This window comes from Choloepus didactylus, chromosome X (genome assembly GCF_015220235.1).
Source record: "Choloepus didactylus isolate mChoDid1 chromosome X, mChoDid1.pri, whole genome shotgun sequence".
Lineage (NCBI taxonomy): Eukaryota > Metazoa > Chordata > Mammalia > Pilosa > Megalonychidae > Choloepus > Choloepus didactylus.
Genome location: NC_051334.1, coordinates 8,346,290 through 8,373,832, shown reverse-complemented (window position 1 = coordinate 8,373,832; position 27,543 = coordinate 8,346,290). Strand labels below are relative to the sequence as shown.

The 27,543-nt window shown below is 40.5% G+C and overlaps 2 protein-coding genes across 2 annotated transcripts in view; one reads left to right on the top strand and one right to left on the bottom strand.

Moving 5' to 3' along the window:
* The window catches only part of AMELX (amelogenin X-linked), a 122,028-nt gene extending 101,844 nt beyond the window's left edge, over window positions 1–20,184 (bottom strand). Inside the window, 7 exon segments of the mRNA XM_037822013.1 lie at window positions 17,265–17,362; window positions 17,365–17,505; window positions 17,508–17,706; window positions 17,974–18,015; window positions 18,079–18,120; window positions 19,301–19,348; window positions 20,140–20,184. Of these exon segments, the coding sequence (XP_037677941.1) occupies window positions 17,265–17,362; window positions 17,365–17,505; window positions 17,508–17,706; window positions 17,974–18,015; window positions 18,079–18,120; window positions 19,301–19,348; window positions 20,140–20,184 (615 nt within the window).
* Window positions 1–27,543, top strand: part of ARHGAP6 (Rho GTPase activating protein 6) — a 550,852-nt gene that overhangs the window by 390,092 nt on the left and 133,217 nt on the right. The gene's annotated exons all lie outside the window — the stretch shown is intronic.

Sequence of the window (27,543 nt, the reverse complement as noted above, 5' to 3'; positions counted from 1 at the left end):
ACAATATATAATTAAATCTAGATGGAGAAGTAGTTTTCAGATTTTACTTTGCAAAACAATTTTCTGAAAAGTTGCTTAAAATGCAAATTCCTGGGCCCCAGTTGTGTCCGACTCAGGACTGGACTCCAGTTGGTCCAGTCAGGCCATCAGGTACCAATATCTGGTTATAGGGCCTAAGAGCCACCAGCTTTCCAGCAGCCCACACCATTGCTATGAGCTGAAAACGAAATTCTTCCCTGGCAAGGTGATTATTTAAATGCTTACCTATGTATCTAAATGCATCAATTTCATGGCGAATTAGTATTTTTAACAATTCTGTCACATGTGAAAACAATTTCTAATGTACATTTTTCTCTCTCAGCAAAAATTCCTGAACATGCATGATGGTTACTTAAAAATCACAGCCAAACAAGAATTCTGTGAGTTACTCATTGACAAATTATGTCAAAATCCAACTTATAAAAATTCTTTAAAAGCAATTTATGGCAACACAGGCACACAATGTGGTGCTCAGCCTCAAAAGTAAGAGGCTTAAAATATCTTGGAGCCCCAGCACTTTATTTTTGAGAAAAGGCATTCCAGGTGATTCTGATAAAGCTATTCCTGTGGCCATACTTGGTGAATCCGGGGCCTGGGTCGATATTTCACATCACCAACGCGTTCTTGGCTCCCTTGAATCAGTTGTCAATTTTTCCCTCAGCACCTACCATGTGCAAAGCATATGATACCAGGTGGTAGAAATACAGTGGGAACCAAACACTCTTTATCACTGAGAAGCTTCCTGCCCGTAGGAGAGACAATCAATAAACGAATGTACAAACATATAAAAAGAATTGCAAGTTGAAATAACAAAAAAAAAAAAAAGGGTGTTGAGATCGAGAAGTCCCAGGGAACACTGAGTTCAGGTTGGTGAGATCAAGGAAGGCTTTCATGAGAGGGTGAGATTGAAGCAGAAATCGGAAATGGGAGGAGCCAGTGAAGATGCCTCAGAAGAGCAGTTCCTGCCCGGGGGACAGTGAAGGTTGCACATCAGTGAAGGTTGGGGAGAGGGACACAGCAGGGGAGGGTGAGGCAGGAGACCTAGATACTCAGGCATAAGGAAGCCCTACGTGGACTTCGTTCTAAGTGCAATGGACACCCATTGAAGGCCTTTACTTGTTTGTTGTTCATTTTGAAAGCCTGGGTGTGGTGGGGTACTTTGTGTAGGGGTTGAACACGCAACCCTGGAGCCAGACTGTTCCAGTGAGAATTCTGACTCTGCTGTGTAGAGGCTGTGTGCTTTGGGACATGTTCCCACCTCGCTTTGTTCAATATCTTGCCTGTAAAATGGAAGTAATAGTCATAACAGTACCTACCTCATAAGACTGTCTAGTGGGTTTAATAAATGCGTGACAAGCACCTCACACATGTTAGTTATAAAGACATATATTTAAGAAGCTCGCTCTGGCTTCTCCCATGGACAATGAATCGGGCCAGAGCAAGAGTGGACGTGGTTTAGATTGGTTAGAAGGCTGTTAAATTTGTTCAGAGGCCAGAAGTGGGGTGATAAAAGTAGAGATGGAGGGGTCAGATTTCTGATTTACTTTGGAGGAAGAGTTGACAGAATTTGGTGATGAATTAAATGTGGGGTATGAAGTGAAGAGAAGTACAAATAAAAACTACTTGGCTCAGCTAACTGGACAGATTTTAAAAATCATCCTCATCATCACTGTCCTAAGTAACGTTTATTGTGTGGATGCTGCACTCCAGGCTCTGGGGTACATGCTTTATAAACACTTCATGAGATGTGGGAGGTTGGGGTACAAAGGCATTTGCCAGAAGAGAGAACCAAGAGTTCAGTTTTGGGTGAGTCAAGTTCGAGATGACCCTGAGAGAGCAGGTGGAAGGGTCAAGGAGGCATTTGGATTATTGACTCCATAAAACTCAAAGATGACTGGGTTGGAGATAACATTCAAAAACCACGGGCTTTGCAATGGAATTCACCCCGGTGTTCTTTTATGTAATGATTTTAGCTGTTACGATAATATTTCTTTGGACCTAATTATTTTTTTTTATTTCAAGACCTGCTTCTCAGTCACCTTAGTGTCACTTGAATTTTCAGCTGCTTCTCCATAATGTAAAACAAAGTATTGCATTAACATTTCTGACTGTGAAACATAACTCTACTGAACTCGCCTTGCTTAGTCAGGGGTTTGTGTTGTCCATGAAGCATTTCCTAATTAAAACTCAAGGAAACTTTTAGTTCAAGTTATGGTCTGAAATCAACAGAATTATATTAATTCGTGGGAGTATAGAAAATCATTTATTTACAGCATTTAAATAGACATTGAAACAGTTCTTCCAATCCCACACAGTTAGTGGCAGAAGGTCTTGAGAAAGCATGAAACGTTTTTTTTTTATCAGCCTGATATTTCATCAAGCTTGCCAAACACAGTTCATTTTCCATAGAAATTCACAAACCTGAGCAGGGGCCAAATTTTCAGAGTGGCTGAATGTAAGCCAGTGAATCAAACTGTTAAACTCTTTGATTTCCCCCCACTTTTTTGCCTTAAAAAGTAACATAGCATGTGCCTCCGAGTTTTATTATTTGCTATCTATGACCCACAGCACTGGAGGGTATTTGAGAAGACTGTATGAACATTCCAGTACAGAATGACCCCAGGCGGGTTCTTTGGGGAACATTTATTTGCAGCCTTGCTTATCCTCAGACAGGAAGGCCTACCCTTTCCTAGTTCCATCAATGTCCTTCAAAAGGCCACCGCATCCAATTTTTAAAATGATAATGTTTTGAAAGGTTTTGAAAGCTTTTAAAGGTATTTAAAGATTGAATATTTTTAAGACAAATCCTGAATAGGCCAAAGTTAAATGCCAGGCTCCAAATGAAATCAATTCCGGAAACTATGCAATTCATTCATTGTAGTTAAAGGGGCTGCTAGCAAACCTTTCTCTGGAGACTGCAGTCCTAGCAGAATGCACTGCTTAAAACACATTTGCCATTAAACATGGGCCCTCCAGAAAAGAGTGTTCCTGACATTGATTGATTGTGCCCTACAATAGCTGGAAAAGATGAAGGCCATGGAAACAAAACAAAAGAAATAATAATAATGAAGAAGAAGAATTAAAATGTGTCAGTTCATTTCATGGATGATACGATTATATAAGAGTGTTGGATTTTTTTTAACCCAAGGACCACAGAGGCATCCTCTTCATCAGACTGCTTCCTTCATGGGCATCGCCTCCTAATTTCAGTGACCGATAATTGTAAAAATGCACCATGGTCCCAGAGTCAGTACCCTCATAAAAAAGTGAATATTTTGCTCAAAAAAGGAGATTCTCCTACAAAAAGGTAGAGGGTAACACTTAGTTATTGAATTTCAACCATGAGAAAGTTGTGGGGCTGTGAGGGTCTGCTGTGCTTACGTTGCATTTAATCTGTTGGGAGATGGCAGCCACGTGGGATCCAAGATCATCTGTAAATTCCAGAGGACCCTCATGGATGGGAGCCATGGGCGGGCAGAGGAGACACTGCTGCGGGCCAGAAAGGAGCAGAGCTGAACTGTGAAGCTGCAGCAAAGTCATTGTGGCCAGTGGCCTAGGAGAGAGCTGCGGAGACGGGCCCCCCATGTGCCAGGGGCCAGTGGGTTTGGCTTCATGCTCAGCTGGAAGCCCTTTCCTACCGTGACCCCTTGCCAGGTCACATGGATGAATCTACAGGACTACTGGTGACCTCAGAAGAGTCCCTTGTACCTGGGGAAGGGTTGAGGCAGGGGAATAAGGGCCAATGTTTCATTTTTTAATATAACAGCTTTATTGAGCTATAATTCACATATCACACAACTTCCCCATTTAAAGTCTACAATTCAATGGTTTTTTTAAAATATATTCACAGAATTGTGCAACCATGACCATAGTCAATTTTAGAATATTTTTTTCACCCCCCAAAGAAACTCTGCACCACTTGTTATCACCCTTAAACAACTCAAACGCCTTAGTCCCTGGCAACCACTACTCTACTTTTTGTCCCTATTGATTTGCCTGTTCTGGACAGTTCATGTAAATGGAATCATATAATATGTGATCATGTGATCTTTTGTGATTGGCTTCTTTCACTTAGCGTACGGTTTTCAAGGTTGATCCATGTTGCAGCATGTATCAATTCTTCATTCCATCTTACAGCCGAATAATATTCCAGTGTATGGATATACCACGTTTTATTTATCTATCATCTGTTGATGGAATTTGGGTTCATTCCACTTTTTGGCTATTATAAATAATGCTGCTAGAAATATTCATGTACAACTTTTGCAGTGGACATAGGTTTTCAGTTCTTTGGGGTATATACCTAGGAATGGAATTGCTGGCTCATATGGTAATTCTATATTTAACATGTTAAGGAACTTGCCAAACTGTTTTCCAGAACATTGTACATTCCTACCAGTAGTGTAAGACGGTTCCAGTTTCTCTACATCCTCATCAACTACTTATTTTCTGTTTTGTTTTGTTTGTTTTGTTTTAATTATTATTATTTAATTTTAGCCATCCTAGTGGGTTTGAGGTGGTATCTCATTATAGTTTTGATTTGCATTTCCCTAATGGCTGATAATGTTGAGCATCTTTTTTTGTGCTGGTTGGACATTTGTAGATCTTCTTTGGAGAAATGTCTATTCAGATCCTCTGCCCATTTTTCAGTTGGCCTGTTAGTCTTTTTATTATTGAGTTGTAAGGATTCTTTATATATTCTAGAAACAAGTGCCTTACCAGATATATGATTTAGCAGCATTTCATTTTAATGATTTGTCCGTCCCCCCCCCCCCCCCGCCACCAGTATTTATATTTCATCTCTACCATTTACTTTCAGCTGGCCCATGTCTGTATAACTCTTTGCCTCGCCGATTTTCACTTTCAGACTTTTCCCCTTAGGCAGTGCTCAGAGCCTCTCAGCTCCCCAGGATGTGTGACTCAGAGGATCACAGTGAGGTGAGGCCCTCTCCCTCCCAGGGCCTCTAGCCGCGCATTCCAGCCTGGGAGCTTGCTTGGCCAGCTCCTCTGAGCCGTATCCCTGCCTCTTCCTCCATTCCCACACTGGGGACATTCTGCCTAGAGCTGCTGCTACTGCTAAGTTTAAAGAACCTGGAGATGTAAGAAGACAGGCTTCATGTCTTGTGCCTCCTTCTCATTAGCAAAGCAAGGCAGGACCCAAGCCAGTAAGCTGTGCAGGACTTCATGGGGTGATGATACTGAAGCAGCATTGGGAGAGGTGGTAACGAGGAGGAAAGAGTGAGAAAAGCAAGAGCATTGGAGGGATTCGGTCAGCTTTTTCCAGCCTTTGAGTCTCTTTCAACTTCAAAGTTCAGATGGTTCAAATGACAGTTAAGATGCCTCTGCCTGTTGCTTTAGGAGAAGGTTCGGAGCCTCTGAGCCAGGGTGACTGGAATGTTACATATCATTGCCAAGACATTCATATTTTTATTGAAAACTTAGAGGGAATCTTAGTAAAGACCCACCATTTCCTTAGCACCTTTCTTTTTGCCTTTCTCAATGTTTAAATCTATGCAATTTGACTTTAATGCTGCATATCAGCTTATAAGATTGCTTTTGCATAGATCTTAGTGGTCTTCTAGTTCAATGTTTTTCTGTTACAGATAAGGAAACCAAGGGTCAGAGTGGATCAGGGCTTTGGCAGTGTCACCTGGCCAGTCCACGGCAGAACTACTACACGTCATTGCTATCGAGCCTCTCTCTGGGTATCGATCACTGGGTATTATTTAATGACTGGTGATAGGCAACAGGGCCGTATGATACCCTTTCCCCCAATACGATGAAGGATCAAGATTCTGTGACAACCCCCAGCAACATGGGAACCAATGTGGAACCACAAAATGTGATCCAACTTTTCCTTGTGGCTGCTTCATGCAGCAAAAATAGATGGCTATATCAGAAAACCTTGGTTTTGCTACTTACATACAATGAAGGTGACCTCTGGTGCACACCTTTATGATTCCAGTTTTTTCCATCCTTTCTTATTGTTGGTTTAGAGTATTACCAAAGTGTTCACAGGGCTTAGATACTAAGTAATGGTTTCATATAGCTACAAGGAAAAGTTTCTTTGACTCTTTCCTAAAAAAACAAACAGTATCATATTGAGAGTAAACATTGAGTTATTTGGTGAATTGTGTTTCTTTAACACCAAGATGGTGAAATTGCAAGTTTTTCTGCAGATTGGCTATCTGTTTATTACCCTAAACTATGTAATCATGCCACTTCAATTCATTTGCAGATTTCTTCCCCTCTCTCTCTCATGTGCACATGCCACAATATGTATAAAGTAACTAAAAAGAAATACTGTCATTTGTAAAAGTCACATTGATTTTGGTTTATTTTTATTACTATAACTTATATGCAACATAACATTTCCCCATTTTAACTACATTCAAGTATACAATTCAGCGGTGTTAATTATATTCACAATGTTCTGTTACCTTCACTGCCATCTGTTACCAAATCTTTTTCATCATCCCAAATGGAACCACTTCACTTTGAGGAAAATTGGCTGCTCTTAGGTCATGACCATTTGCAGTCTGTTGAGTGATTCCATTTTGTAGGAGGACAAAGCCTTTATATTGTGATTCTGATTATTTACAGTAATAGTAACTATAAAATATATCAACTCTTATGTTGCAATGATTACATATTCTTGGATGTCTATTACTGTTCATCAGAAACATTTGTTTTCTGTAACTGAATGGGAAAATAAGCAACAAAGGCAGATTCTACCCTTTTTTGCAAACTGTCTTTGTAAATCCTGCTGACAATAATTGCACATTTTAGCAATGTTTCATGAGTACTTTACAAATCTTCAACTGTCTTTTAAAAGAAATAGATTTTAAAGTTGCTCTGTTGGACAGAGATTAGCTACCTGTTTTCAGATTTAAAAAATCATTTGTGGAGACCATGCTGAGCCCAAGTTCCTCATTGCAAGGAGAAAGTGGGATTTTGTAAAGCTTCAGAGCCTGCCTTTGTCATTGCATGCAGCTGTGCAGATTTGCAAACATTTCCTTCACTGGTCAGGACCACGTGGAAAGAGTCCGTTTGGATTGCTACCTTGCTAGCTAACATTTGTGGAGGGTATACTGCAGGAAGCTATCGAGCTATTTGAACCTATCTGTGTATTTTAATCTCAATATTCAATGCCAGGTAGAGAGTATTCAGGCCAGTAAGTCCTGATTTAATGTCATGTTAGCAATATATCAGCATCCTGCCTATTCTGATCATTCCTGGTGAATTTCTGAATGTCAACTTGAAATTGGGAAGAAAGATAAGGGAAGGTGAAGGCCTGAATATTCTAACAAGACATCATTATTTCCAACAGTAGCTTTCTCTGAACTACTCGAGACAACAAAGGAAAGATAATAACTTGGAGTACTGAAGAGGCTTGGACTTGAGTTTATTTGTTTCCTATCCATCTTGTGGAAAAGTTTGAACCCACAGCTGGGATGGATGGCCTTCCCTGGTTGCCATGGCGATGTTACACTGGTGTTGTGTGGTGATGCTTGCCCATATTTGCAGAGGTTTTCTCCCCCTCTGTGGTGGTTTGCCACAACAGACACGTCTCCCTGTGGAAATGCAGAGCAGTTACTAGGTTGGGTGTTATTTTGCTTGATTTACAGTTAGCTTCTTTGCATATCCTTAGGAGGTCAAATAGGCAAGAGAAAGTCAGTCCCAAGAGGAGACCAGTTTTGTGATTCCTCTGCTGGAGTTGAATTCATATTTGCTCTTATAAATAGATACAGGTTGTTTTAACTAGGATCCTTCTGGCAGACAACAAACGAGCTTACCTTTCAAATGGTGCTCATCAAAAATGCAGCGGCGAGTGTATTTTAAACAGTGCCTTATTTTCTTTTAAAGTTTAGACAGCTTCTCTTCTGTGAAATGAGGGTAGACACAGTTCTTCCTCTGTAAGGTTGCGGGGGTCATTAAATGGGATGATACATGCCATGTGCATAGAATAGGGCCTGGAATATAATAAGAGCCCAATAAATGTTAGGTGTTACTATTATTATCACTTTTATATTAAGAATTGTCAGCTTTTTTAATATTGATGATGGTTCATTGAGCAGCTATTAAGCACAGCAACCAGTGTGCAGCTACTTTCATAAACCCACCTCAAGGAGCTTGCCAGCTCCAGTGGGAAGACCAAGATAGAAACAAGTAGTTGCTTGAAATGGAGGCATGGCCAGCCTGCCTGGGAAGCCTGGTGGCCTGAGCACCCCAGACCATGTGGGCCAGTGAGAGAAGGCTCCCAGACCAGGGGGTGTTGCGCTGATGCTCATTTATGGCTGTACCCCTGATGTGTGGGGTATGGGGTGAGGGAGGAGGAGGTTAACCTCACTTTGAGAAGGAACGTTTTGACTATCTTACTTGGTCAATTAGAATGTTCCACGTCCTGGGTCCATCTGCTCTAGGTTGTCTGTGGTCCACACTCAATCCAAGTGACTGTGCCCTACTCACAGCACACTGCTTCATCTTCTCTGTGGCTGTGGGTTTTTAATAATAATTTTGTAACAAATGCCTCATTAGAGTCATCGTTTAATATCATTAGAGAGTGCTGGTTGTGAAAAATCGTGAGAATGAATGCATCTTAAATTCCTGCCCACTCTGGACAAAGCTCCTCATTTCTCATAGTTCTGCCAAATTGAAGCAAACCCCCAAACAAGGGCTCTTCCCATAAAGCTAAGTGAGCTTCCATTGAGTAGTTACACTAAGGGCTAATGGTCTGGTTATTTTTCTTGTCCTTATCACTCAGGTAACACAACCACTTTAAGTAACTTTCCAAGGAACAAATAACTTAGTCTTTAAAAAGAAAAAATTTTGTTGTGAAATACTTTCAAACTTATAGGACAGTTACAAAAAATAGTTCAGACCCCATACATACAACTCCAATGTACCCCTAACAACCAAATACTCAGATCCACCAACTTTAACATTTTGCCACATTTGCCGTATCATTCTACCTATATATCATCATTCTGTCTTTCTATCTATCCTTAAGCTTGTATCCAGCTAGTATTGTGGCAGAGCTTTCCTTGAGTGCCAGGAGCTAACAAACAAAAGAAGGCAAATAAGAAGGGATAAAAGAAAAAGAAAACACCCTTCCCAGTCTTTGCAGACTGGCCTGTGCCCTGTGCATTGTGGGATGCTTAGCAGCACCCCTGGCCTCTACCCACTTGATGCCAGCAGCACCCTGAGTTGTGACAGCTCAAAATGTCTCCAGATACTGCTAAATGTCCCCTGAGTGGCACATTCGCCCTGACTGAGAACCTCTGCTCTAGAGGAAAAGTTTGGTAGAGAAATCACTAAACAGGAATTCCTGAGCCATAAACAATACCAGAGTGACATGGGAAGGGGCAGACCTAGGTGCCTTTCAACACAGGGCCCTGTCCTGAGGAAGAAGTTGAAAGGAAGACATTCAAAGGGAGGTGGTCTCCCTCCTGGGCCTCCACAGGAACTCTTTGCAGCCCCATGACACCTATTTGGTGGATTTACTCTCCCATGTTACGCTCAGGGTGGGGAATTGAGGATGGGAGTGGCATTTTGTGTAGTGTTCCCTTTGGGGGCCTCCAGAGCCACAAGGAGACTCCCTTCCTGGAAGTGATAACTTGAGCCAGCATTTACTGGCTGCCAAATATTTGTCAGGCCTGTGGCTCACCACATGAAATGACTCAGCCAGGGATATTACTACCTTTCATAGCTGAGGAAACAGGCACACAGAGGCCATGAAACTTGTCCCAGCAGAGAGGTGAGGTCAGGACTGTAACCCAAGAGGCTGCACAGTCAACCTCCACACCCGAGAGCCATCGGTGCACTTGTGTGGACACTTTTTTTCTTTATTAAATTCAGTTTTATTGAAATTCATTCACACACCATACAATCATCCATGGTATACAATCCACTGTCCACAGTATGATAACATAGTCATGCGTTCATCACCACAATCTATCTCTGAACATTTTCCTTACATCAGAAAGAACCAGAACAAGAATAAAAAATAAAAGTGAAAAAAAACACCCAAATCATCCCCCCATCCCACCCCATTTGTCCTTTAGTTTTTATCCCCATTTTTCTACTCATCCATACACTGGATAAAGGGGGTGTGATCCACAAGGTCTTCACAATCACACTGTCACCCCTTGTAATCTACATTATTATATCAGGAGTCCAGACTGCTGGGTTGGAGTTTGGTAGTTTCAGGTATTTACTTCTAGCTATTCCAATACATTAAAACCTAAGAGGTGTTATCTATATAGTGCATAAGAATGTCCACCAGAGTGACCTCTTGACTCCATTGGAAATCTCTCAGCCACTGAAACTATTTCGTCTCATTTTGCATCCCCCTTTTGATCAAGAAGATACTCTCAGTCCCACGATGCCAGGTTGTGTGGACACTTTTTTAACCCCAGAGCTCCCACCTTCCATAGCCAGATGGAAAGCACAGAAAAAGTCTTTGAGAGTTAAAGAAACATGATTTGGCCATTCTGAAGAAGTTGAGCTATACTAATATTGTTATCTTTTTTCTTTAGATTAGCAAGAAGACAATAAACACCAAGCCCTGGGGTGTTTTTTATTGACTATAGGGCAATAGTGGTTTGTGGACTTTATTTGTCTTGTTTTTTGTTGTTGTTGTTTGGTTTTTTTTTTTTTTTGATAGAGACTTCAGACCTGAGGTAAATATTTTGTGCCCCAAATGACCACCCATTCCTTTCTTTCTTCTCTCCTGGCCCTCTTCACTCATCACCACTCCCAGCCCAATCCTATTTCTCAAGTATTGTTTGTTTTCTAGAAGAGAGTGAGGTGTTTCAGATGAGGCCATGATGGACTATTCCCGGCAGGGAAGTATTTTTGAATAACTAAATGTCAGCCAATGACCCCCGCTGATAAGGCTTCCACACCAAACGTGGCAATAGAATTAGAAGTGAAATCACAAAACATTAAGTAAAAACGCCAATTAACAAGACTTTCACAACAAACATAGGCAGGTGACTATTTTTTTAAAGCAATATAAAATAGTACAAGATGCCACTGGGGTCTAGAAATGTGGAAAATTTGTTGAAATGGTGGTTTCTCTTGTGATTCCCATGCTAAGCCGCTCACAACCGAATCTCGTCGTTTTTCATATGTCTTGGTCTTAACCTCAGTCTTGCTATTTTCAGCTATTGCTTACTACTAAGGTAAAAACCTCAGATTTAGGAGAACAGTTAGTGTTTTCATTTTTCTGTGGATTTGGGAGACCAAGTGGTCAACTTGACGTTGCTTGCAAATAAACGAGCAACTTGACCTTTTCCTTGATAGAATTTTCTGTCGGAAGAAGTGTAGTTGTGCCTCGGTAATGATGAATGATACAATAGCTATATATTTTCAAAATGATAGGAATGGAGAGACGTTTGATTTAAAATGTCAAGTTGCTGAGATGGTGCATGTGTCCCCAGGTATCCTCTTACTACAGGTAAACTCCACGAGGTGGGGTGGTGAGGGGAGTGGTGTTCTGTGTTAGGCCTCTTTGTTGGTCCCAAACAGAAAATAGAAAAGAATGTAAATATTTTCTGATGTTTATAGGCAGTAAAGCACCCTCAGAGATGGAGGAAAGTTGTTTTGTTTTGTTTGCTTGTTTGTTTTGTTTTGCTTTGTTCTGTTTTCCTACTTTTATCTTTCCATCAGCTTGAACCTTTGGCCTCTTCCCAGACCTAGGCTTGAACCTCCAGTCTGGATGTGGATGGTACGTCTGAAAATACATGGCAATTCCTTTGGTGCTAAAATAGTTTCTCAGACAAGCAGAAAATGTAATTTGTTACTTGAACTCTGGATTAGTCTGTTTTAAAGGAAAACTAGAGGGGAAAACAATGTCGCTGTATGCAGCCCAGCCTGAGGAAGATAACGGCACTTCTGCAGTACTTAGAAATTCCCAAACAAGATCAATGGTTACTGGAATACTTGGGACATGATTTGTTATGGAGAGTTGAAATTTCAGTTTTAACCAGCCTATCTGTTTTATTTCATCTTTTTTTTAAAAATAGGAGTTAATAGGAATCGTTCTTCTACCTCAGGAAGTAGTTTATAGAACAGTGCTCCCTAATAAAACACTGTGATGATGGAAATGGCCAGTATGTCTGTTGTCCAGCAGGGTAGGCACTAGCCACATGTGGCTGTTTAGCACTGAAAATGTGGCTAGTGGGACTGAGCAAGTGGATTTTTCATTTTATTAAATTCTCATACATTTCCATTTACATAGCCATATATTTGGCGCTATATTGGATAGTGTGGATAGCGAGTATAATTTCAGTCAGTACACATCTCTGATTTCTAATATCCCATTGTGTTACCACTCTATGTATTAATGACTATTAATGTCATTGTCTGATAAGCGAAGATTACTTCCAGATAATTCTTTGAACCGCCGCCCTCAGTGCATGCTATCAAGGTAAGCACTGAAAATTGTCTTCTTAGCTTGTATTTTCCTCTGCCCTTTCTAATAAGTGAACTGGTAGGATTTTCTCATTAATTGGAGTTGTTATTGATTGAGGTTGAGCTCTTCAGACTGATTCAGACCCTACTTAGTTAAGCATAAGAAAGGAAAAAAAGCACATTATTACCACTTGAAAACCCCAAAGTGAAATTAGGTAATTAATGAGTTTTAAGTTGACAACAGTCCATTTCTTGATCTTTTGTATATTGTGATTTCCTTCCATTTTTCTTTCAAATGCATACAACAGTAGGCAGTTTAGTAAGCCTGAGTTTTAATGAATTTTAATGAAATGCTGTTTGCTTACATTTACATCACCTATGTTACGCTGTGGGATGACAGTCATGTACATCTGCGTGTCAGAATTTTGTCGTTTGCAGCCATCTGCCACAGCAGTGGAATCAGGAAAAATTAGCCTCCAAGTGACCATGGAATTTCCAGAATAAGAATCCTGGGTCCATGCACTTCATTTGATTAAGGAGCATGTGTTTACAAAATAAGCTACATATCAGAAAATGTAAATATACCGTAACAAGAAGAATCAATAGCCGAGAGTGGAAAGGAACAAACAGTTAGGGCTAGAGGGCAGCGTAGGGCAATTTAAAACAGACATATGAGCATTATTACCTCCAAATTTCCAAGGCAGCACAACCCCTGATGAGTGCTCATTAGACTCATTCTGGACCATCAAGAAGATGCTTCATTGCGATTAAAATACTTTGTTTAATGCATTAGAACAGTGTCCATTGTAGAAGACTGCTGTGGAAATGATTGTGTTAAAAACATGAGTTGGGATGTTTAATGGGCAACTTTGTTACTTGAAAAATTAACTTTTATAGTTTACATCTCATTCCACAGTGAATAGGTCTTCCGAGTCCAAAGACCTGATTTTTTTTTTCTGTAATTCAAAATCTGATTTAAATATTTTTTGTGTGTATTTTTATCTATATCTACATTATACATATATCTGTAAATGTATATATCTAGAGAGTGAGAAAGCTATAGTCAATGACTTTTGTGAATATGTATATGTGTATGTATATGTAAATGTGGAGAGAAAAGTCTCAATCAGAAAAACTGAAAGCAACACCATTCTGACTCAAGTTTGTGCTCTTGCCAATATCCTACACAGCCTCTAAGTAAACATCCCTCAAACCCTTAAAATGTTCTCCAGTAAGAGTAAATGTAATGGCAGTGTTTTCATGAACTGTAGAAGGGCAGAGGAGGGTATAAATTTTGGAGCATACACAGGATATACATATATGTGTGTGCATGTATGTGTGTGTCATTGATATATATATATATATATATATATATATATCTCAAAAGGATTCTCTTCAGGCAAGTCATTGACAAAATAATTCTCCGTAGTTCTGGCCAGATAGGTTTGTCATTGTGGGAGAGACCATTTGCTGACGTGGCATAAACGATTAGAGTCCTGGTGTTGATGTCCTGACCCACTAATCAATCGGTTATGACCCACAATTGAAAAACACTAGTATCAAAACAGAGTGTAGAGGGAGTAATCCCAGGGTTGTTTTAATTCAGGGCACAATGATTCCATAAAGGACCAAGAGGCTTTCCATCCTTCCACTTCCTCCTCCTGGTCATGAGATGGCAGCCACAGCTCCAGGCATCACATCCTGAGACAAATAGATCCAAAGACAATAGAACACTTTTTCCTAGCATGTATTTTTTTAATTAGAAGAAAATCATTTGCCCAGAGGCTCCTTCTCTCCTCTTCTTTTGCCGTCATTGTTCAGTTTCCATCACACACTCACCCCTAAACCAGGCATTGGCAAGAGCAATAGAGTTACTGTAGTTGGTGCCATAGTTGGCATGGTTGAATGCACCTTTATTTCCTGGACAGGGGAGAGGACTTCATCTCTCCTGCACTCATGGAAGACTCAATGCTGGGATTAATTCAAGCTCTGCCAGCAAGGAAGGGGAGGTGTGGAAAGCTGTTTGTGCAGCTAGTTGATGATCTCTGCCATATTCGACCAAGCCTTTTGAGTGTACCTCTGTCATAGCATTAATACAATTAGACTTTCTCTTGTAGTTATTTCTGAGCGTATTTTATTCCTTTGGTAGACCGTAGATTCCTTAAGGATGGGGACTTACTGTTTTCATCAACACATGGAACGGTACTTTGCCCTAGAGGGTGCTTAATAAATATTTACTGCATTGATTAGAATTGACCCATGACAATTGATTAAGTTTTCTTATTTTTAATTGAATCTAAATTCCTTATAATCACGTTATTTGTTTGAATAGCAACACCTTCTCAGTAAGGCTATGTTTATTCATTCCAGAAAATGATTAAGCAGCCTAAGTCGTAAAGGTACTGGAATAAAGTTGCCATCGGTGCTGTGTAATATAAACCCTGCAAAGACTGTTTACAGTTCTGCGTGGGTGCAGGAGGAAAAAAGGATTCAAATATAAATATGACTGGGAAAGAAACTTTGTTGTGAGTCCATTATATGCATTTGTTAACTTTTCCCAGACTATGTAGTTGAATTTACCATGCTAAAGCTTATGAAGCGAAAGAAATGACTTGTATATAAAATTCTTGTGATTCTCTGTTTGAAGCTCCATTTAGTAAAATTTTACTTAGGAAAACTAATTAATTTTAAGTTCAGTACATTATTATACATACCACATAATTTCATTTAAACAAAGCTTTTCAATAGAAGGAGATCAAAAGACCAGATTTTGGTTACTCATGTGACGTGAGATATCAAACCCATGTTCAATTCCTAATTTGTTTTGTAATGTAAACATTTTTAAGAGTTTATCTTTTTCATTGTAAAGAATTTTCCATTTGATTCAGGGTCAGTGACTATACATGTTCATAATTTTTCACTCTATCAGCTATTGTTACTAATGTATAAACTTCCTATTTAAAAAGATTTAAGTTTGAATTATTTAAATTTTCTCTAAGAAGAAGTATTGTCCTTATTTGCTTGCCAAATGGTCAATTGGTAAGTTGTAAATGAGCCTTTCATACCTTATTCAAGAATACTCTTTTATTATATTTTCTCTCAAGTGGTGTGATATATTAAGATTAATTTAACAAAAAGACACGGAGTATTTTTAAAACATTTTGTTGTCTGCTAATGATAATCAGTTTTAGTAACAGAATTTACTAAGCAAATGATTTAGGCACAAATCATTGTGTTCTTGTGTCATTCCTGAAAGCAACTGAAATATCTAGCTTACTTCTCTCATTTACTGATCTTTTAATCCTGAAAAAATAGTATAAGGAGCAATCAAAATAATTTCCAAATATTCCTACTACGTACTGTATACAAGAACATGTGTGACTTCAGTTTTGCAGATAAAGTGTCCAGCCATTTATGTTGAACTCTATAATCTCAAATGTTTCTTGCTTTCTCATCGTTCTTAGATATGAAGTATCCATGGAAGAGTCTCCTGCCTTTGGGACACTTAAAAACCTATTATTTAAAAATAAAATAACAGTAGCTTCCTTTCCACAAGTACTTCTTGCATGCCAGGCTCTGAGCTAATCTCTTTATTTTATTTTCCATAAAACAATGCTAAGGAGTTCCTGAGATTTATATTCTAAGTTTACAGACGAAGAAACTTGAGTTTTAAAGAGTTTAATCCACCTGCCCGAAGTCACCTTTTCATAAAAGAAGCTTGGGCTAGGTGTGAGCACACCAAAAAGTCCATGGCCCTAATTTTTAAGAAAAAGAGAAATCAATGTATTTTTTTATACAAAGAGAGAACATGTACCTTATATTATAGATTAATCACCTATAGGCATCAGAAGATTTAGGGTTCGATCAGTTGTCAACAATTCTGTCCTGTTTTCCCTATAAATATACACATAAGTGTGACACCAAATAGGCATATAGTATAATTTCTTATGGGGAAACTATGGTATTTGTACTTGGACAGAGCCTTGAAAATTATCTTATCCTGTCATCTTCCCCCATTTTGAAGAAGAAAAACACTCATAAATTTGAAGTAACTTGAACGATGCCTTCTCCTCTTTGGGGGCCAAGCCAGAACTTCTGTGTGTCCTGGCTACCCCTCCAGATCATTGCACCCCACCCCTTACTGCTTCTCAGTAGCAAGTCATCAGTAGCATTTGTGGAACCACATCATCTCTTATACGCAGAAGGGAGGGGCTTGGACATGGAGGAGGGTCATCTCAGAGGCCCCTCTTCATTCCCAAAATGGAAGGAGATTTTGTGCTACATTGTGAAAAATTCATACTAAAAGCTCAGGAGACTTCCCAGCACTGACCAGTAATCTAAACTCTGCCTAATTTAACTGCCTCCCAGTTAGAGTAAAATCCACCTTATGCAGATAATCTTCTCTTAGTTCTTTAAAGAAATTTCCCACCTACCTTTTAAAAGTAATTTTTCAGTTATACTTTTTGTATCTTTCAGCACAATTGTAGCCTATTTTTGCTACATCAACCTTTGAAAAATAAGGAGAACTGATAGTCCCTTATACTGTTGCCCTTAAAATTAATAGGTTGCAGTAATGTGTATTCTGGTTGAAATTCAAAATAATTGTAGAATTTGAACCTACCGTAAAAGCTGTGATCTTTATTCCCAAGCCATCTAGACAAACTCGTTTACAATACAAAGTTACAACATATGACTTGGACTAATAGAATCGTGGACTTGTAGCTACTCCAACTCTGGGCTCTGGAGTGTTTGAGATCCCAGAACCTGGAGGTGGGGTGGGGGGGCATATTTTGCATTCCCATTTTCACAGGATTTGCTGGCTTCAAGGTGTAGTCAACTACTTCCTCCCGCTCGGCCTTGTTGGTCACTGGCCAAGCTTCCAGAGGCAGATCAGGAAGCTGGGGGACAGGGGTTTCATGGGAAACATCAGAGGCAGAGGTGGCCATTGTGGCGGCAGGGACTGGATGGGGTGCATGGGTGACTGGGGCTGGCCGGGCTGGAGAGACTGCGGCTGGGAGGGCTGCTGGGCGGATGGAGAGAGGTTTGGTGGCGGTGTTGGGTTGGGGTCCTGGAGTGCTGGCCAGGAACTGGCATCATTGGCTACTGGGGGACCATGGGCTGCTGACCTGGCACCATGGGGACATGAGGATAAGGCTTCAGGGCATGGTTTGGGGGGTGCTGCTGGGAAAGCATGGGGATGATTTGGTGGTGCTGCCATCTCCCCATGGGTTTGTAACCATAGGAAGGGTACTGGTGAGAAACAGAGTGTCAGACTTATCATTGGCTCCGTTGACTTCCGACTGGGAGAAGTAGTAATGTTTTCTTTTGTCATTATGACCACATGCATATTTTTAAATTATTTCTTTGCCAGAATTTCTGTGTACACAGATATGACTTATTACAAACTAAATTCCCCAGTAGTGTCTGAATGTTAGTAGGCATTCTATTTCACTTAATAAGGAAATTTAAGGGCATGCTTAATATTTTAAGGGAATAATGAACAAAGTGTCTACATACCAGCTGCCATATGTTCTGGTAACACTTCAGAGTGGTAAGCACCTTTAGAGAATGAGACATGAGAATACGTCTGATTTAATTTAGTTGCAGGAATGATAGCCTCACTAATGCAGTCTTGTCGATAGCAATAGCTGGAAATCATGAGATCTACAGAAGAGAAAAGGTCAACATTCATTGGGTGCTTCCTGTGTGTTGGGAATTGCATTGCATCTTTTGCACACGGTTGTTTTGTCTTCTCAAGTGCTCTGAAGCTAGTATCATCACCTTCACTTTTACAGTCAAGCTCATGGAGAGTTAAAGAGGTTCATGAACTTGACCGAGGTTACAAAAGCAGTAAGTCTGTATAATTCCACAGCTCCTGCTCTTCTTTGCAAGGGCAAAATTAACAGTAATAATAATGTGACATAATAGTCATTTCATCCTTGTTGATTTGATGTCACAGTGAAAACAAAAAAAAGGAGATATAAACACTGCCTCTCATCCTAGACACACAGGTTTAATGGTCAACTATGTCAATCTTGTAAGGTCTAACAAAATCTGGCTCCAAATTCTTAACATTTTTCTTCAGCTTTTCTGGGTAAACAGAATCACAGACCATTACCTGAACCTGTGAGAGAAGTAGGCGTTTCAGTCCTTTCTACACTGTCACCTGAGTTGGTTAATGTCAGCTTTGGGGCCTCTTTCATGTAGTCAGAACATTTTAATCAATAGAACAAAATAATGATTAACCTTGCTCAAGGGGTATTCGACAAAGCACTTTTCACATTCATTAACTATTTTCCTCCCCAAACAACATTTTCAGATGTGGTTTCCCTTCTCCAGATGACAGAACCAAAGTTCTAGGGAGAGAAAATGGTGTGCCCAAGGTCATGTGGCTAATGTGGGATTGAGGAGAGCCTCACACCCGATTCCACATCCCGTATGTTTTCCAAAGCACTGCAGTTTGGTGGCTCATCCTTCAGTAAAGCCAAATGAGGGAGACATCTCGAGTGTGAACGTGTTAGATTCAGGGGGTTTTGAGCTGGAAAGGATCTTAAATTACCCAATGCCTACCGTTTACAGGCAGGGATAGAACAAGGCTGTTCAGCCGCAGTCTGCTGTCTCCCCTACCCAGCCCCTCCCCGAGCGGTATTTCATGATGGCTAATTTGATAGCTTTATATAGGAGGAGAGACAGCACTCCAGAGGCCGGGTCCGAAGGTGCTGGGGCAAGCAGCTTGCGGCCATTTGAGAAACATGTTGAAGGAAGACTCAACACACTCTTCTCTACAGAGCCCAGGCATTGTCAACTCAAAGCAATGGTCAAAATTAGTAAAGAGAAAAATTACCTCATAACTGAAGTTGATATAACCAGGGTGCCCTGGATGAAGTGGTAGCTTTTATCGGAAGGGAAAAATAGAAAAGAGAGAGAGGGAGAGAGAGAGAAGGAGAGAGAGAGGGAGAGATTAAGTCAACATAGAGTTATTTACACTGAGGGAGACTGAAGCTAGACCTTCCCCCCCAAAAAAAATCTATGTAGTGCAGGGAATATCTGAAGTTTACTTTTAGTTAGAACAGGTATGCTATGTAGGAGAGGGGACTTCTTGGTTTAAAGAGGTCCGGAACAGCTAAATGACTCTTGTGGGGGGTTGATCTTATGATGGGAGAGAGCAGAAATCTACACGCACTTATTCTCCAGTGCTCTTTGGACCCCTCTGTCGTCAATGAATGCTGCCCTATGCCAGTCACCATTTTATTTGTTGATAAAACTCACTCCATGTTGGGAAGAGAGGTATGTTTCCCTCACACAATTACAAAATTAAAAGAGGAGAACTGTCTTACAAACTTTCCCTTGTACAGCAGGAGGCGGTCACATACTCAAGTATCAAAGGGATTCCTCCTAATTGGCATGCAAAGTAAATAACACCTCAACAGCAAAAAGGGGGAAACAACTGGGAATTATTGATAAATATGGGAGCTGGAGGGGGTGCAATAAAGAAGAAACATTGCAAATCCCACAGAAAGTGAAGAGATGATTTATGAAGTTGAGGACAATTCTTGTTATTATCCTGTCAACATTTTCACAGCAGAAGAATTTCAATGTTCAAAATAAAAAGCAACTTGAAGCATTATCTCAGCCAGGACTATCTGTCCTTTCAAAAGTGGTGGCCAACTGGCTGAGGCTTGCCTCCTGGGATTCTGCTTGGTCCTGGAGCTGGAGTGGGTGAACCATGCGGAGTGGACAAGGGGCAAAGGAGCTCGACATCAAGCTGGTCAAATAGAGACGTTGGCTGTGTTTTTCTAAAACTGCTTTTATTTCCTAAGAGGGTAAGTTCACTCTCATCCGAATGTGAATTATTTTAGCCTTTCCTTGATATGAGTAAGCCCTAAGAGAGTAGGAGTGTTGAATCGAGCTGTGGAAAAGGGCTGAATTTGGATGTGGGAGCCCATGGGGGACTAGAATTGTCACAGCGCAGGATTTTAGGAAGGCACAGCAGAGCCTCCTGGCCTGGTGGGTGAGCAAGGAGGAGAGGAGGTGGATATGCAAGCTTTGCTGGCCTCTGCTTGGAGCAGCTGCTTGGATGCCACTGGAAAGCAGAGGCTTCCTGCTTTGCCTGGATGTGATCTAAGCTGAGTGCCCTTACATACCTGTCTAGAGATAGAGCAGGTCAGACTTCCTGCTCTTTGGGACATTTGAGTATAAAATATATCAATATGTTTTGGACATAGATAGGATTCCGTACAACCCCACAGAAGCCTCGTGCCTAGCAGATGCACCCAGGTGGATGAGGCCTGGGAGAACAGTGAGATGGTTCCAGAAGGGGTATTCCTAACACAGAAATCTTACCCCTGAAGGATGCCAGCAGTGGGATTTGGAGGGCAGCAGGAGATTTGGAAATTTGTGAGAAATTGGGTTTTAGGGAAAACTGGTGTTTGTCTTAGAGTATTTGCCTAAAACTGGTGGTCTTTCAAGTGTCCCTTTCGAGAGTTTCCTCCATCTAGAGATGGGCCAGGACCATTCCATGCTAATTGTTTCTCAGAGCATCGACCATGGTCCACGTGCAACAGAATCTGCAGGGGATGGGGAGGGGGGCTTCTTAAAATGCAGAGTCCTGCTTCCCTCCAGCTCTACCAAATAAGAACCTTTGGAGGAGGCATCTGAGAATCTATTTTTGTAACAAGCCCCTCAAGTGTTTCTTAAACACAAAAAGGGCAGTTGGGCACATCTGATCTTGTGCCGTTTTAAACCCTAAAGTTTACCAACCTTGGAACATTTTATTTCCAAGCTTGTGAAAGTAGACATTGACTTATGCAGGGGACACGATAGTCAGTGGCATGGTGAAGGAGGCAGGCAGACAAAATCCAGGTCCCCGTTTCTTGATGGCCCTGCAACAAAAAGGCCATACCTGCTTTTCTTATCTCTTCTCAAACATAGATATAATTAATGCTCCCCAAGATACAGGTAATCCACATTGGTGTGTTGCTCGAAAAATGGATGGGTCCCTCTTTTGTGGGGTTACTTCATTCACATTTGATTGCCTGTTATCAGCCCATGTCATTGTTTCTGGAGTCACAATAGTGATAAAGTTGCTTTTCATTTAGATTGAGAGCTGAACAAGTTGGTAGGGAGGTGAATAAGCTACCATAACATGATTTGTTATGATGCCGTTTTCTGTACCGTATTGCCTGTCGAGTCATAGAAGCTGAGTGAAACTTATAATTCATTATTAAAGGAACAGGATTGGCTCTAAAAGTTGGAGAGATCATCAAGGTCTTTCAGAAGACCTTCAATTTTTCCTAAGGACGTGTATGTAATGTGCAATAATGCTGGCTATGAAAAAAACATTCAAGGTTTTTACCCCCTAAATCTGCTTGTTTCTTTTAAAGGTTGGATTAATGAGAAAATCTATAAACATTTAGTTGATGATTCTTTTTGATGCACTTAAACAAAATGTTTTTCAAAGTAGTGGATCACAGACTATGAAAGTATTATTTTACCGTAATTGATAAGTAATTAAGAAAGATATTTTGCTGTGAATTTTGGCTCCCAAAAGTACTTTGGGGTTCTGGAACAAAAATTGAAAGAAATTCAGACAACCTTTGCTGCATTCGAAAGACAATTAATTTGGATAATCAGAGTCTAAATTAATAATGGCCCCCACAGAAGAAATAACTAAATATTGACAACATAAACTATTAGAAATGTAAGAGCCATTTGTATCTATTAAACCTGAAATACAGAGAAATAAATACAGGATACTGAATACCAAATTATGAATAAAATCCACATACCTTTAAACATATTCAGATTAAATTGATGCCTGATACTCAGGGATGCTTGAACCTTTAGATTTCTTCCAACTTCTAGCTTAATTTATATCATTCATGGCATCTGGAGCAACCAGTCAGCTTTCTAAAGGAAGAATGTGTTGAGTATAACTAAAAATCCCTGGCTCATGAATTTTTAGCAGGTGCTATCATACACAAGGCTGTATGTTGTGATTAGTGCATTTAGAGTCTTTCACTATGGGCAAGAATATGTTTAACAGGCAAAGGGAGCATCATCAGGCTGTTTTTAAGTCAGCAAATTAGTTGCCTACCCCTACTGATATATTCATTATAGAACCACTTTAACCCCAGGAGTAATTTGAACAGAAAAGGAAAAAAAAAAAAAAAAAAAAGACTTCCCTTACACATTTCCATATATTTATTGATTGCAAATAAACAGCACCTATCCCAGAATACACTAGGATGAACTATGACCTATGGCTGGTTGTTTGAAGCCATGAAAGGAAAAGTAGAAGAGGAATCTCCTATCTGGCTAACAATATTTAATAAGAAGATAGACTTGGGACTAGAGGCATAAGAGAAGCAGCAACAGAGAGAAGACAGGTCTGTATAAGAAAAGGGAAGGGCCTTGTGATGGCAATTCAAAATGGTGATCAGAAATGGTGACAGGCTCAACAAGCCACAAATGTTCTGAAAAGAAAAGACAAAATTTATTAGTGAAGCGATAGGAAATACAGCGGCTGGCCAGTAAAAGGAGGCCGTCCTAGAGTGGCAGTCATGATGAGGACCTAGTATGCGCCTAACACTGTCATTGGCCTTGGAGGACAAAGAGGAAGCAGACACTGGTCCATTTCTCAAACTGCTCGTGGCCTCCAGAAGAATTCTGCACTCTGGGTTGGGGCAGAGAATGCCAGGAGTGGGCAAGGGAGCAAATTGTCGCCGCCCTCAGGAGCGTCATGCACTCTGTGCCTCCGTGTGTGTTTTGGGGCCAGGAAGGGGTGAGGAGGGTTGAGAGGGAGAGCAGTGATGCCAAAAGGCATTGGGGGCGATGCTGAAGGTGGCCCATCTGGCGTAAAGCAATGGCCTTTTTGCATGGGCTAGGAAGGGACAGGGGTTAATTTTATATTGGACCAGTCCAGCCTTTCAGTGCTGGGCCCTACACTTTCTGCTTCTGCAATGACTGTGCATTGACTGCTAGGCACACACGGAGTTATCAGGGATGAGAGAGTCACTTACAGCCAGCACATGGCTTTCAGAAGACAATATCAAGTAGGTAGAGATGTTTATGAACTGCCATTTAAAGGTCCAGCAATAGGAGGCCAGTTTGAATCAATTATGGCACATATCACGTTTGAAATGAGGGTGTCAACCTGAATTTGTTGACATAAAAAGATGTTTATGACTCACTGTTGAGTAGAAAAATAGAGTTTTAAAGTCCCCTTTCCCTAAAATTCTTCCCTCTCTCCCTCTCCCTCTCCCTCCCTCCCTCCCTCTCTCTCTCTCTCCATTAAAAATGTTTGGGGAGTTATTCACTAGAACATCAGCAGTGGGACTCAGTCAGGAATGTCTCTACCGGTAGTCAAGATTTTATTTCTTTTAAATGGTCTTCCAATGCAACAAATGCAGGAGAAATACACGAAGTTTAGGATGTAGTATTTTTTGTATGTGTTCAGCAAGAGTAATGAGTAAGTGATATTGCTAGCTCTCCCAGAGGCCCTGGGTTTATTTAATGTTCATTCCCTGGGGGAAGTGGGGGGGATTTGAGCATAAAAACAGAGAAAAAAAGGACAATGATTTATTTTTTAGTGATGGGTCCCTTTCAGACTGCTAGTAGAAAATATCTTAATAATATATGCATTCACAGGAAGAGTTCATATAGCTTGTAATTTGAACAATCTGTAGGCATTTTCCAAATAACTGGTAGGAAAGCTTTTAGGAAGAGAAATTATATGCAGATGAATTGTACATTGTTAGGGTACAATTACCTGGTAACTGTCGGGGGTGAAAATGTTACATCCATGTTAACAGAGGTAATATTGTAATGTAAAAACAAGCATTTTTATTTCTGTTTATTGGGCAGAATACACCAAGTAAGTCACTCATTCTTACTGGAGTTCCAGCCATGAGCTTGAGCATTCTACATTTTCAAATATTTGTTGACCCCCTTCCACATGCCAGGTGTGTCTTAGGTCCATGGACTGCATCAGTCAGTAAAATACACAAAGATCATGGCTTAAAGTCTTGCAGAGAGTGACTGTGAACAATATATATAATAAATAAATGATATTTAGAAGGTGAGAAGGGCTGTGGAAAAGGAAAACAAAGAGTGGGATAAGGGGAATTGGAAGTGCTGAGTTGTAAATTTAAATAGCGCAGTCAGTTTTAAACAAACTCTTTAAGGAGTTGAGGTGTTCACCTCAGCATCTCTAGGGGAAGGGCCAGTGCGAACTCATCAGTGTGACAGTGTGCCTGGAATGTTGTTGAAATGGCAGGAAGCCAGCACTGCTGGTGTGGGATGAGGGCAAGGGTATAAGTATGAGATGAGGTCCAAGAGGTGACATCTTATAGTGCTTCTGTGCTTTTAGAGATTAAATACAGAGTTCCTTCCCCTAAATAATTGCTATCATTCATCAAGATCCAGAGGCTTTGTTAAAAGTTGGAATGATGACTGGGCTTTGGGGCTGTGAAGGATTTGGGTAGACACAGAGGCTGTGCCTCCATGGGGCTTAATCATTGGAAGGAACAGACATGGGGAAGGGCCAGGGATTAAGGGTGTGCAAAAGGAGAACAGTTGGGCAGGGGTGGAGGTTATATAGAGAGAAATAGTGGTGCTGATGGCTGATGGGAAGAGAAAGGCCCATCAGCAGTGGTGAAGCACTGAGATTCATCTGCTCTCACTGTCTGTGGTGGTTTGGAGCGATGCACCCCAGAAAAACATATTCTTAACCTTAATCCATTCCTGTGGGTGTGAACCCATTGTAAGTACAACCTTTTGATGAGATTACTTCAGTTAAGGTGTGGCCCAACTCAATCAGGATGGGTCTTAATCCTCTTACTGGAGTCCTTTATTAGCAGAATGAAATGCAGACAGAGGAGAGAAAGCCACAGGAAGGAAGAAGCTGAAGGTCATCAGAACTTGGAAGAGAAGGGAAAGGTCGGCAGAGACTGCCATGTGCCTTGCCATGTGACAGAGCCCAGGACCAAGGATCACCAGCAGCCAACTCCAGAATGCCGGTCTTCAGGAAGAAAGCATCACCTTGATGATGCCTAGATTTGGATTTTTTCATAGCCTCAAAACCATGAGCTAATAAATTCCCATTGTTGAAGCCTACCCATTGCATGGTATTTGCTTGAGCAGCAAGGAAACTAAAACACTGTCCCTGCTTTCTTGGGTTCATCAAGAAGCTGAGACTCATGTCAGGAATAAAGAAGGTACAAAACTTTGGACACTGTGGCCCAAAATTCTGTGATTCCTTCTAGTAAACAGTGAAGAGATAAATAGGGAAAGAGCACATTAGTTATTTAGCTGAAATATTGTTCAAAAAATATCTGTTAGGGAAGATCACTCATTTTCTAGGTTATTGAAAAAGATATAAATCATTATTAAGACAATAAAATAATACAAACCAGTGGTCTTTACCTTCATTATAAAGGACAGAATCATGGTGTCAGTAATTTAGAGTGAGCAGGCACACCTCATGTTATTGTGCTTCACTTTATTGTGCTTTGCAGATATTGCGTTTTTTAGAAATTGAAGGTTTGTGGCAACCCTGAGGTGAGCAAGTCTATTGGCACCTTTTTTCCAACAGCATGTGCTCACTTATTGTCTCTGGGTCACCTTTTGGTAATTCTTTCAATATTTCAAACTTTTTCATTGTTATTATATCTGTTATGGTGATCTGTGTTCAGTGATCTTTGGTGTTACTATTGTAATTGTTTTGGGGCACCATGAACCACGCCCATATAAGACCGCGAACTTGACTGCTCCACTGACCGACTGTTCCCCCATCCCTCCCTCTCCTCAGGCCCCCCTATTTCATGAGACACAAAAATATTGAAATTAAGACAATTAGTAACCCTACAGCAGCCTCTAAGTGTTCCAGTGAAAGGAAGAGTCGCACACCTCTCACTTTAAATCAAAAGCTAGAAATGATTAAGCTTAGTGAAGAAGGTGTGTCGAGAGCCAAGACAGGCCAAAAGCTAGGCCTCTTGCTCCAAATAGTTATCCAAGTTGTGAATGCAAAGGAAAAGTTCTCAAATGAAATTAAAAGTGCTACTCCAGTGAACACAAGCATAAGAAAGCAAAACAGCCTTACAGCTGATATGGAGAAAATTTTAGTGGTCTGGATAGAAGATCAAACCAACCACAACATTCCCTTAAGCCAGAGCCTAATCCAGAGTAAGGCCCTAACTCTCTTCAGTTCTCTGGAGGCTGAGAGAGGCGAGGAAGCTGCAAAAGAAAAGTTTGAAGCTACTAGAGGTTGGTTCATAAGGTTTAAAGAATGAAGCCATCACCATAACATAAAAGAACAAGGTGAATTAGCAAGTGCTGATGTATAATCTGCAACAAGTTATCCTGAAGATCAAGCTAAGATAATTGATGAAGGTGGCTACACTAAACAACAGATTTTCAGTGTAGACCAAACAGCCTTCTACTAGAAGAAGATGCCACCTAGAATTTTAGTTGTAGAGCGAAGTCAGTGCCTGTCTTCAAAGATTCAAAGATCAGGCTGACTCTTTTGTTAGGAGCTAATGTAGCTGGTGACTTGAAGTTGAAGCCAATGTTCATTTACCATTCCAGAAATCCTATGGCCCTCAAGAATTATGCTAAATTTACTCTGCCTATGGTCTATAAATGGAACAATAAAGCCTGAATGACAGCACATCTGTTTACAACATGGTTTACTGAAGAATTTAAGCCCACTGTTGAGACCTACTGCTCAGAGAAAGAAGATGCCTTTCAAAATATGACTGCTCGTTGACAATGTACCTAGTCACCCAAGATCAATGATGAAGATGTACAATGAGATGAATATTGTTTTCATGCCTGCTAACACAACATCCACTCTTCAGCCCGTGGATCAAGGAGTCATTTTGACTTTCATGTCCTATGATTTAAGAAATACATTTCATGAGGCTATAGTTGTAATAGATAGTGATTCCTCGGATGGATCTGGGAAAAGTAAATTCAGAATCTTCTGGAAAGGATTCACCATTTTAGATGCCATTAAGAACATTTGAGTCATGGGAGGTCAGAATATTAATAGGAGTTTGGAAGAAGTTGATTCCAGCCTCATGGATG